We start from the raw sequence: 12434 nt of genomic DNA, 5'->3' as shown, positions 1-12434 counted from the left end.
GTTGATCATGGTCGCGATCTTCTTCCCCCCCGTTGTAAATAGTTCGACGTTTTGTGTTTTGATGTAAATAAATTCGTTTTGAGACACTTTTTGGGATTTTGGTGGAGAGCCTTAGTGTTTTTCTTCGTAGTTTTGTTTTCCTTATCTTTGTTTTTCTACGTTGCACCCCGGTTGCCTAGGCCGGGGTGTAACAGTTCCCAGAGTCAGAACCAGACACGGAGAAGCTGCATTCAGCTTTTATGCTCCTTATATCTGGAACAAACTCCCAGAAAGCCTCAGATCAGCTGAAACACTCAGTTTATTTAAATCCAGGTTGAAGACTCACCTGTTCTCAGCTGCATTTGAATAAAGCACCAAATCCACACTTTAAGCTTAAATTTCAAAACTTACATTAACTACTGATTTTATCTACTGTTCTGATTTTATCTGTTTTGATTTTATATACTGTTGTTTGTTTGTTTGTTTGTTTGTTTGTTTGTTAATTAGTTAGTTAGTTAGTTTATTTGCTTGTTTTATTCAATTTTAAATCGTGCTTTTTATTTGTTCTTGTTTCTAATGTCTCTGTAAAGCACTTTGAATCACCTTGTTGTTGAATTGTGCTATACAAATAAACTTGCCTTGCCTTGCCTTGCTCATGTTCAATCCAATTATGTTTGTTTCTAATCATAGCTTCACGTTAAACTCAAAGACTTAAGAAATCTTTGTTCATAGTTGATGGTCTAGTTGTCCTGGTAATGTAATTGTGTTTTGTTTCTAGTTATTGCTTTACATCACCTTTACAAATGTAATAATTCTCAGTTCATAGTTCACGGTCTAATTTTCCTTGCAGTTTAGTGCTTTGTACAATAAAGTTGTGTTATCATGCTAACCTGTGCCTCCATGTGATTTTGTCTATTCTGACATCGGCCTTGACAGATTTGAAGGTCACAGGCAAGAGGTCAGAAACAGATGGGGCATACAATTATTTAAAAGAGAGAACCCCATAGTTTCAGAACATATTTTCTCTGTTGAAGAATTTGGAAAAACAGCATCAAATGTTCCCTTCTGTGAGCAATTAAAAAGAAAAACCACAGGTCAAGTGCCACTTATGTACAGACCATAACTGCTGGTTTTACAGAAAATTTGAAATGATGTTAGTTGCATATGTTGTATAAAGTTATCAGCAGTCTTGGGGTATTTTATTTCCAGTTAAAAACAAGAAAATAGTTTTATTCCTTTAAGTATTTTTATTGTGGAAGACAGAAACATTGAGAAATTTGATGGGGGGGGGGGGTTAAGTGCACTTGAAGGATCTTGTTTCAAGTGGCAGTAACACATAACGTGATAAAGCAATTGAAGTAAAAGGTACTGTCATGTGACCGAGTGTGAACCCAGATACAGGACTCAGCTGACTGACATAACTCAAAGTCACAGCTTTACTTAATGCTGGTAAAAAAAATAATAATTCCAGAACAAAAACTCAAAGTCCTGGGTCAAAAACTCAGGACCATAAGATATACACAGTGTCGCTTATTCTCCTTCTGTTAAAGTTTCTCTCATAGCGATTCTTTCAAGAAGAGCATCCACATCCAATTTTAACCAGAATTATTATTTTTTTACCAGCATTAAGTAAAGCTGTGACTTTGAGTTATGTCAGTCAGCTGAGTCCTGTATCTGGGTTCACACTCGGTCACATGACAGTACCTTTTACTTCAATTGCTTTATCACGTTATGTGTTACTGCCACTTGACACACCTTGAATTTCCTCAGACTTCTTTCAAAACTTAACACTGACCAAGCACAAGAAGAACATTGATGACTGTAAGAGTTAACAAGAAATTTCAAGCAAGATGGCAAAACAGGATGCGGTAATTTTTTATAACACATTATAATTGTTATAACAAGTTGCATGGTACATTAATGACAACACAACAATCATTTTTCTGTCTCTGTCTCTTTAGAGCGGCTGAGAATTTCTCACAGTTTTTGAAAACTTTGAGTGGATATGAGTTGTTGGGGGTGGGGGAGCGTGAACATTTTTCTTGTAAAACACAGAGGGTCATAGCAAATACAGTTTGGGAACCACTACCTAAGGCTAAGGTAGGGAAGGTGGATGGCTTACAGGCAATGGCAGAGTGTCCAGGCCCATGGGCCTAGTGTGCAGGCAGTTTGACTCCCCTGTAGCCTTGCACCAGTGGTCCCGTGCCTGCAGGAGATTTCCTTGCATGCCTAGCCGAGAGCAGATTGCTTGGGGCTTGCCCCCAGTGAATCCGCCCCTGGCCCGTCTGGTCGCCCGCTCATTTCCTAGCCAGGACGCTTGGGTAATGGACACCATGCTAGCTGGGCTACACAGCGCCGTTGCAATTCAGGCCTGTCTATCTTACTCTTACAACAGGCCATTCAGACGCAGGTATGATCTGGGGACCCTGGCAACGCAGGCGAGTTCCTGGCTGCTTCCAGTCACCTAGCTTTGCTCATGAACGAGCAGGCCTTTTCCACAAGTAGCTCCTTGGCCTCTTTCTGGGTGGTACACGGCCACCTCTGACTGACTATCTCAATCCCAGCTCTGGCAGCACAATCAGGACTGCCTAATGAGGCTGCCAGTTGAACCTACAGCAATTTTGGCCCAGGGGCAATCCAACTTCTGCAGGAAGTTGGAGTAGTCACTGTGATGGTCAGGACATGTTGAGGGCCTGCTTAGGCATTCTCTGAGTGTAATTAGGCCCAGGGCTTCCGTGACTTAACCTGCTCCCAGGCCGTGGGAATCTCAGGCCTCAGTTGGATATCTTTTGCAGATGCAGCACCCACATGCAGGGCAAAGGTGGAGGACGCGTGGCCAAGGCTCAGCTGTCCACCACCTTCCGACATTTCCATAGGCCAGGCCAGCCAGCTCCCTCTCCTGTCTGCTGTGGAATGCAGGGTGGCCTGGTCGGCTCTGGGGGCAGACCCTTAGGTGGTTATTACCATGACCCAGTGCTACCACCTGCAGATTTTCCGCAGACCCCCCCCCCCCCCCCCCCCCATCACAACCATCACAACCTTCACCTGAGTTAGCAACTCCCAGCAGACCCTCACCCTCACAGGTGACATTGACCCGAAGGACGAATGCTTCCAGATCCAGATCCAGATCTGGCAGGGGCAGTAACGTTTCTTACAGTTTTGAGTCCTCCCCTCTCTCTCGCACCCCAGATGTTCACGCCATCCTTGCTCCTATGAGGCGGCAGGACCTCAGGGTCCTGAATTACCTGGACGACTAGCTGGTCTGCGCCATGTCAGAAAAGCAGTGCCGCAACCATGTAGCGCTGCTGGTATCCCATGCTCAGCCTCTAGGGCTGCGCCTGAATCCCAAGAAGTGTAAACTGTAACTGTCTCAGATCACAGCATTTCTGGGTATGTCCCTGGACTCCATCAGAGCTTCCGCATCTCTTCCTGCTGAACGGTGTCCGGTTCTCAGGGCATGCCTAGACCAGTTTGGTCTACCCTCTCGGTTAAGCTTGGGGCTGTACCTCCACCTCATGTGCCTCATGGCTGCCACTGTGCGCCGCTGGACCAGCTTATAGGTGTCCCACCATATCAACATGTTGGAACAGGCTGTCCTCCTGATCTGTCACTCTAGCCGTATCTGCCTCAATTTCAGGGAGTCCATGTTATCATCAGGACAGAGAGTCCCTTAGAGGCTACAGTGAATGCAAACCCCTGTCCAACTCCAGTTGTCTCACTGGTTTTTAGAAGGCATTCTGCAAGCTTATGCCTCTGCAGGGATCCCCCCCGACTCACATGGATGCATCATGGACATTGTGGAGGGGCATCTGCCATTTGTGCAGAAGCAACATGGTGACAGGGTTCAACCTTTACTAGGTTCTACCGCCTGTATGTGGTAGCCAGCCCCTCTTTTGGAGAACTCATGCTGGGTGCCCCTCAGCAGCAGCCTTCATCTCCACAGTCATCTCAGCATCTTGCAGGCCGACCATAAGCAGCCCGCTCTGTTGCGGTCCTCGCAAATTGTGGGACTCGTTCAGGCCAGTCTTGCATCTGGCCGACTGGTGAAGCATTCTGATTATTCCATCACCGCACAGCTGTTTTATAGGTAAGCTGTGGGGCATGGCCGGGCAGGCAGGATTATCTTAAAGAAGTATCCATGCACCATGACGAAGGGGTGTTATTCCCTGTACATATAGAAAATATAATGGAGTGGAGAGATATTTAAGTTTTAAGTTAAATTTACTTTAAAGAAAATTGAAGAAATTAGGTATTGTTAGGCTGTGTTATTGTCAATAAGCAATGCCACACGGTGTATATCTCATGGTCCCAAACTTCTTTCAAAACTTAACACTGACCAAGCACAAGAAGAACATTGATGACTGTAAGAGTTAACAAGAAATTTCAAGCAAGATGGCAAAACAGGATGCGGAAATTTTTCGCTATAACAAGTTGCATGGTACATTAATGACAAGACAACAATCGTTTTTCTGTCTCTGTCTCTTTAGAGCAGCTGAGAATTTCTCAGTTTTTGAAAACTTTGAGTGGATATGCGTTGTTGAGGGTGATCACATATTCCCTTTTTCAAAAAGAGTGAAAAGATTTTCGCAAAGGAATAAAAACATAACAACATAAACATGTCAGTCTGCCCCAGGGCAGCTGTGGCTACAACTGTAGCTTGCCTCCACCAGTGTATGAATGTGTGTGTGTGAATGGGTGGATGACTGTAAAGCACTTTGGGGTCCCTAGGGGGGACCAGTAAAAGCGCTATACAAATACAGGCCATTTACCATTTACCATAAAAAATCAAAGGATGACAATATCCATATGAAATACATAAACCAATTTACATAAAGACTGATAAAGGATACTTTGTTGGATATTAGAATTTTGTCATAGAAAGTTAATGACAATCAGTTTTTGAAAAGGGCTAAAGGTACCTTTGAAAAAAAAACACAAAAACAATGGCAACAAAAAGAACTATGCAGAATAGTGATAAAAAGAGCTGTATCCAAACCAGGAATATATGCAAATATTTTCTTATTGTTTTGGCAGCATCTAACTGCAGACATCAGTGACACTCATCAAGGTTGTATATTGTGGTATATGAGTGCTTATAAAATATTTAAAATGTTTACAAAATAGGCTTTCTAAATTTTTGGTCATCAACTTGTTTTCATACTTGCATTTTAATGCTTGTGTCTATGTTGTGAAATTACACCGACATGCTGTACAGGAGGACAAACAAAGAGAAAGTGTACATGTTTTTATTTTCTTACTCAAAGATGACTTCAGTAATATCATACGTCACTGTTTTAACACTGTCCCCACATGTCCCACACATGTAAATCACTTCGTAGCACACTCCTGTATTGTTATTTTTCATCTCAAGAGTGAAAAATTCGGGTTTTCTGAATTTTGGTATTTTATGTCATTAATTTATGCTAAATTTTACTCTTCTTTGCTTCTTTCTTAGCTCCACAGTATGAAGGCCTAGACAACTTTCAGTGCCTAAATCTGTGCTCATATAGAAAATCTCTACTCTGCAAGCATTACAGTAGAAATATTAAAGATTTACATACATTTGTATTGTTTCTTTATATCATCTTCACTGGTCTCAAGACTATGATGGATATAACAATTAACTCTTTCAGTCAAATCAATATAACTGCTGAACCTGATCCAAATGGCTCTGTGTATGCTGAGTTGTTTCAGTCTCTCACCAACATCCGTATTGTTGTTTTCTCCCTGGGCTCTTGCCTTGCGTGCTCTGGAATCAAGTGGATATCTGAGTGACCACGATCAAGATGAAGAAAACAGTCAATACATTTCAGTACCTCAACCTTGCTGTAGCTGACTTCTTCTTTGCAAGATCTCTACCCCTGAGTGTGATACACCATAAATATGGTCTATATGAACACATTTGTCATGGTCTACATTCTAGTGATCAGTGTGGAAATGAATCACAGTTTAGTGCACTTTACAGTGATTTCACCAGAATGTGGAGTGGACAGGTTTTAGTTGAGATACATGGAACGCATTATGAGTTTGCATATTGAGAAGCAGCTTCAGATGCACAAAACCGGGTTGGCCATAGACTCTATTTCACATGGTCCAACTGGGAGAGTACTCCCAATTACTGAGTAGAGGACCAAACCTTCTGGCCTTTGGTGTAAGTTGGTGCAGGGGTTCTGTTGCGATCGGCATACCCACTGCAATCAAGGAGACAACTAGGAGAAATTAGCACATGGATGCAGTTTCCCGTTACTGAGAGAGGACTGCTCTTATATCAGAGTCTGAGGCATCCACTTCGATGATAAATTAGCAGTTAATATCAGGCTGGGACAGGACTGGAGTGGTGGCGAAACATTTCTTCAGGAGATCAAACACTGACTACGCTGAAGGATTCCACTGGAAAGAGACTAGTGATGTGCGATACCACTGATTTCCTTTCCAATCCGATACCAACTAAAATTCAGGGTGGTATCGACGATACTGATCCGATACCGATACTCTGTACAAAAACGTAATGTTTTATTGTATTTCATAATACAATATATAATTGTATTATGAAATTGTAATGAGAATATAGTAATATAGCTTCATAATGATCAGGACATCAGACTACTTGTTCTCATTGCTTAATAATGCAGAATTATCATACAGAAATAAAAAACCTGAAGTTGTGCACTATTTGAGCATGTTGCCTGCCTGCAGTACTAAAGGACTCCGCGAGAGACGTCTGTCTCGCCCTGGTAGCACCTGTCCCTGTCCTCCTCTTCAGTTTGTCTCAACATAAGCTCATATTCTGTGACATGATTTACTCTGAGGTGTTTGACGAGGTTAGTGCTGTTGCCACCACACCTCACTGTCTTGCCACATGTATCGCAAACCGCGTCTTGACTGTTTGTGGAGGTAAAATACGTCCACACATGACTCTGTTTACGCTCAGCCATTGTTGTGAGTGCGCACGCCAGGGGCTGCGACACATTTATACAGCCGTATTTCGCACATGACTATGAAAGGCGTAAGAGGAAGTAGTTCCTTCCAATTCGAATGATATAGTTTGTTTCCACTGCTTTCCTGTTAATGAAAAACTAAAAATTTACCCCAAAGTACTAAAATATCAATATTTTAATATGAGAATCGATTCTAGAACATAAATTACTGGTATCGGAAGAATCGATATTTCAAAATCGATCCGCACACCACTAAAAGAAACTTTTGGAGAGGTTAGATGTGTTAAGAGTAAGGCCATTTTGCTGAAATCACCGATGAAACAGCGATACAAGCTAGCAAAACTCTGGAAACATTGGAGATGCATGTGGTTAGATGGACTGGCAAGTCTACTACTACCTCACTTTTGCAGGCTCTGGTTTGAGGTTGCCTTTCTCTACTCTGTAGCACAAGAAGGAAGCTGTGTCAATGTGAAATTCATATTTTTTTCTATTTACAAAAAGTTTATTCCCCAACAAACATTGTAGCACTTGCCTGACGTGGGTTTCATGTTCTTGGGCTGATTTCAAAAAGATAAGCATGTAGACGAAGACAAAGCGATTAATGAAGTCCTGGAGGACGTTATTCACGAGGGACTGAAACACAGAGGGGACATTCGAAAGACCAAAAGGTATCACCAGATACTCAAAATGGCAGAGGTGAGGCTGGCTGAGTTCGTCTTCCTGGTGGAGGTATTCATCCACTCATCCACTTCCTTTACTCTTACCAGATGGTAAGTATTCTGCATGTCCAGTTTACTGAAGATGGTTGCTCCCTGTAATAACTCAAAAGGAGATGTGAACAAATGCAATGTTTTCTACGCAGGGTCTGATGGTCTTGCCTTTCTTCTCAATGATAATAAACTGCCAGTGGAGGACAGCATTTGTGCACAACAGTAGCACTTTAGCACCAAGCGTCAATGATGTAAACACACACTTCCCCACCATGAGTCTTAACTTAAGGCTCAGTTGGTGCGGTAGCTTGTTAACCCAGCTAGCTGAATGACAGAGTCCAAGACTTATTGAAAAAACAGCGGTCCCTCACCTTTGTGGTTCATAAAAGTATGTGGTATATTTTGTGATCTAGTGAGCAATCATTGGCAATAATAACTAATTGAATTACCTAATAGGTGGCCTAATAGGCTTGCCCCACTTCTCTCACATTGCTTCCGGTGCCTCCTCTACTGGGTACTGCTAATCTTTGAAGTAATGCACACACCTCTAGGCAAGGTAACAGCACCCTGAGTGCCATTAGATAATGTAATGAAATTGTTCACTGCCCATTGTCCACTTAGTCCTGCATTTCTCCTGGTGAGTGACGGTCCCTACATTTTAAATAAATATCTGTTCTTTCTAGTTTTCCATTTTCAAAGTAGGGTTATTATTTTTGCTTTAACAAAAAGCTAAGAGAGAGAAGCAAAAAGAGAAGAGAGTCATTGTTTCCCCACCTGCTGAACCCACTTTGACCCCCGACTGTACATATTTTCCTGTTCAGAGGCAAAGTCACCTCCTACAATATTTTTTTAAAATTCCCCTCTCGCCTATGCGGGCAGTCTGTCCTTCAAGCTCGGCACATTGTTTTCCCATTAAGGTCTGATGTGTTTTCAAAGTGTCCCTTTAATTCTTTGAACACTGTAAAAGTTAAGACAGAAATAAACTAAGAATCAAGAGAAAGAATAAATGAGATAAATGTAAGGGCAAAAATGGCAACTTTCAGAGTAAATACAAAAGCTGACCAAGCTTGCAAAACAGGATGCTGATAACAGAGCTATACTGGTGGCACACTATATTTTAGATTTTAGACATCTTTTGCTCTCTCTCTCTCTCCCTCTCGCTCTCTCTCAATTTCTTTCTTTGTGGGCAGTGACGTCTTACCTCACATATATTAACCTGGCATTTTTCTGCATTGCATTCATCAACAACCAACAAGGGAGCTTCCCTAAAGGTAAATGATCTTTGATATTTTCCTTTTGTAAGTTTGTAAAATCATCACATATTTGCTATGCAGGAATAGACTGACCCTGGTATTTACATAATACAATAAGATAATTTATTAAAATTAAGCAAACAAGCTAAGCTGTTGCATTTAAGAGAGAGCACTGCTTTGATGAGAATTCTTGAAGTAATTGTTTTCTGTCATATTATAACTTGTTTCTCACACAGTGATCGTGCGTATGTTTTTCTGTCTGTTTCTAATTGTTGTAAAAAACGCTTTGCTGTATTAAGGTGTATTCAAACCAAACACGAAGGTCATTACAGTTCTCCTCATTACATAAACATAAAAAGTCTTTAATTACAACTGACATGAAATTGCACTGGGCAACATGAACAGAGGGGAATCTGCCTTTGTGGCAAAATATTTCAACTTCTGAAAAAGGCTGCTGGTTCATGAAAATCATCATCTATGGATTTATTTTTACATATATGCACCACTCATTGAATAGATTAAAATAGCATAGTTTGAATGAGCTTAAATATTTTGCTTCACAATAAGTGCTGCTTTTTAAGATTACTTCATTTAAAATCATTTAAGAGATTTTATCAAACCTTTTGTCACCAAATTTTGTTCTTTTTTTCATCCTTGTGTCTAATTGTTACATAAATCAAAGGTCAGACAAAAACACCTCCTTATTTTCCTGCACCTTTTATTGATAATTTCAGTAACTTCATGAGTTACTGTGTTAACAACAAGCATGTCCCTGTTATACCCACTTTGTTGTAAAACTTATTCATCTTGAGATACAATATCTTATTTTAAAAATTGCTTTAATTGATTAGTTCATCTCTTAAATTCACTTTGAAATTTCTTCATTTCCTTCTTGGCTTATCACTTGTGAAATCTAGACCTTAATCTGCCTTAACAGCTTAACAGCTCTACTCAAGCAGAAATCTAAAAGATTAGGAAAATTAAAGATTACTTTGCATACATTCATACAGACCCTGATGTCTCTTTTCTGTTCTTTTTGTTTTCTTGATATTACAGGTTTCTTGATAAACAATAATGGAGATGGCCAGTCTAATCAATACAACTGCTGCACCTGATCTAAATGATTCTTGGGTTGACTTGTTTTCGTCTCTTACCACCGTGGCTGTTGTTGTTTTCTCCCTGGTGTCTCTCCTTGGTGTGCTCGGGAATGGACTGGTTATCTGGGTGACCGGGTTCAGGATGAAGAAAACTGTTAACACAATTTGGTACCTCCACATTGCTGTGGCTGACTTCATCTTTGCAGTGTTTCTAGCCCTTAGAGCAACATCCCTGGCTTTGCAGTTTCACTGGCCCTTTGGCAATTTCATGTGCAAGCTGTGCGGCACTCTAATCATTCTAAACTTGTATGCCAGTGTCTACATTATGGTGGTGATCAGTGTGGACAGATGTGTGTCTGTGGTGTGGCCTGTCTGGGCTCAGAACCACCGAAATGTACGCAGTGCAACCTATGTTAGTCTGTGTGTTTGGATGTTGGCTTTGATTGTCAACATTCAACATTATTTTTACATGGACACAAAGAAAGAAACTGAAAACACAACTTACTGCTCCAACATCGGTTTTTTTGAAAAAGCAACACCAACTGTCATTCAGACCATTGTTATCACCCACTTCCTTCTCGGATTTGCAGTCCCCTTAACTGTCATTGTCTCTTGTTATGCTGTCATCATCCATCGTCTCAGGAGAAACCACAGCCTGGCCAGCCAATCAAGTCGCCCCTTTAAAGTTATCACTTCCATTATTGTTGCCTTTTTTCTGTGCTTGGCTCCCTATTACATCATTGATCTTATTCAGCTGGTGATATTTAAGGCACCAAATGCAACATTTCACTTTGCCTTTCTAATTGTGTCGAATGTTGCCTCGAATTTGATGGTTCTTCACTGCTGCCTGAATCCACTGCTGTATGTCTTCTTAAGACAAGATTTTAAGGCTGAAGTCCGAAAATCCATCCTGAATGTGCTGGAGAGTGCCTTGAAGAAAGAGAAAAAACACTCTGCCAGTGACATGAAGTCAGTGAACACCAGGCAGAGCAGAGAAAAGTCAGATTTGATTACTGAGGTATAAGGCTGTATATGAGATTAATAAACATGTTAAAACCTTTGATTGAAAAATTTGGGGGACTTTTTACCAGCTGTAAATATAACGGCAGATTAAATTTTTATAAGGTTTAATAAAATTATGTGCTTATGAAATGAATCTAAAAATGAATCTAATGGAAACAGCTAATTGTTTAAATGGTGCTGTGATGGTTTATTTCTTCACTGTATTGTTTTTCCTGACTACATTAACTTTGTGCCATTATTATTATTATTATTGTTGTTGTTGTTGTTGTTGTTGTTGTTGTTGTTGTTGTGTGATTATAACAATGTTACTTCCCAGAAGAAGAACCAGTCAGCAAAATCAAAATCAGTATTACTTTTGTGTCCAGTTCACTTTGTAAAACACAAACAATACCAGGCAAATTTAGTTGACGGGACATGACAGCTCCCACAGATGCCATCTTAGATAAGCATGGATTGGGCAGTTAAAACATACTTTAAGGATAATTCATTCACACAGCCTGCCATTTATTTCCATGTGTTAATAAACAGTGTGTAATGTTGATGTCTTATTGTAAGATGACTTCTTCTTACCAATATCATGCAAAAATTTATATTATATATTAGATATTTGACCTTCCTACAGTTCAGTGTATTCATTATTATAATATAAGATCATTATATCATTATCATGATATTATGATGCCAAACAGTCTCACAGATTCTTATTCTTCTGCTTTTGCTCTTTAAAAGTTTTTTTAACCCAATAAATAATGACAACTGTGATCATTCTTGTAATCACTGTTCCTGTGTTGTTTTACAAATAAACTGATATGTGTATCAGTAGTATTTACTGAAAAAATCATCAAACATTGGATAATAATAATCACTTTTAAAAATAAATAATGTAGGATTATCTAGGTGAATAAATATTATATTTATTTATCAGCCGAATTGTGAAAAAAACTTTACAATACTTAACCGTGTGAAATAAAGTATAAACAAGTGTGTGATGCTAAATATTAAGCAGTTGTGAGATACGTAACAATGAGGTATATTTGTATTAAAGATTATTAAATTCCAACACTTGGCCTTATGTGTGAGTATAACATGGTGAATGCTGAAATCCTTCCAAGGTGGGGAATTCCCAGACTGGGAGACCGGGTGCTGATCAGACCAGCTTGACAGCAGTTTAGGTCGAAGGTCGAGCCACTTGGGTTCATGCCAGCTATTGCAAGAAGATTCCACAAACACAGTAATAACCCAAAGGGTGAAAGGATTTCCACATTGACGCTGAAGAAGACAACAATGGTCAAATTTTTATTGAACCACTAGCAGCAGCAATTAGACAGAATTCAGTAATTAAGGGCATAAAATGCAAGAACGTGGAACATAAAATCAGCCTTTATGCGGATGATGTGTTACTCTTTCTCCAAAATTCACAAACCAATATCTCTG

The 12434-nt window shown here is 40.2% G+C and overlaps 1 protein-coding gene across 2 annotated transcripts; it reads left to right on the top strand.

Annotated features, from left to right (window-relative positions):
- Positions 1–5583: 5583 nt before the first annotated feature.
- Positions 5584–11001, top strand: LOC146658857 (N-formyl peptide receptor 3-like). Of its 2 annotated transcripts, XM_085421787.1 has the most exons (3): positions 5584–5666; positions 9851–9880; positions 10038–11001. In XM_085421787.1, exons 1-3 carry the CDS (start codon positions 5584–5586, stop codon positions 10999–11001), a joined length of 1077 nt encoding a protein of 358 aa, XP_085277913.1. The 2 variants fall into 2 exon arrangements, with proteins under 2 accessions (XP_085277913.1, XP_085277912.1); XM_085421786.1 differs by lacking the exon at positions 9851–9880 and having other exon boundaries at positions 5584–5684; positions 10026–11001.
- The last annotated feature ends 1433 nt before the right edge of the window (positions 11002–12434 follow it).

The sequence above is a fragment of the Rhamphochromis longiceps genome, linkage group LG11 (genome assembly GCF_057381845.1).
Source record: "Rhamphochromis longiceps isolate RC_006_pf linkage group LG11, R_longiceps_female_GT1.1, whole genome shotgun sequence".
Lineage (NCBI taxonomy): Eukaryota > Metazoa > Chordata > Actinopteri > Cichliformes > Cichlidae > Rhamphochromis > Rhamphochromis longiceps.
The sequence above is the reverse complement of the archived record's forward strand: the minus strand, read 5'-3'. Positions and strand labels throughout refer to the sequence as shown.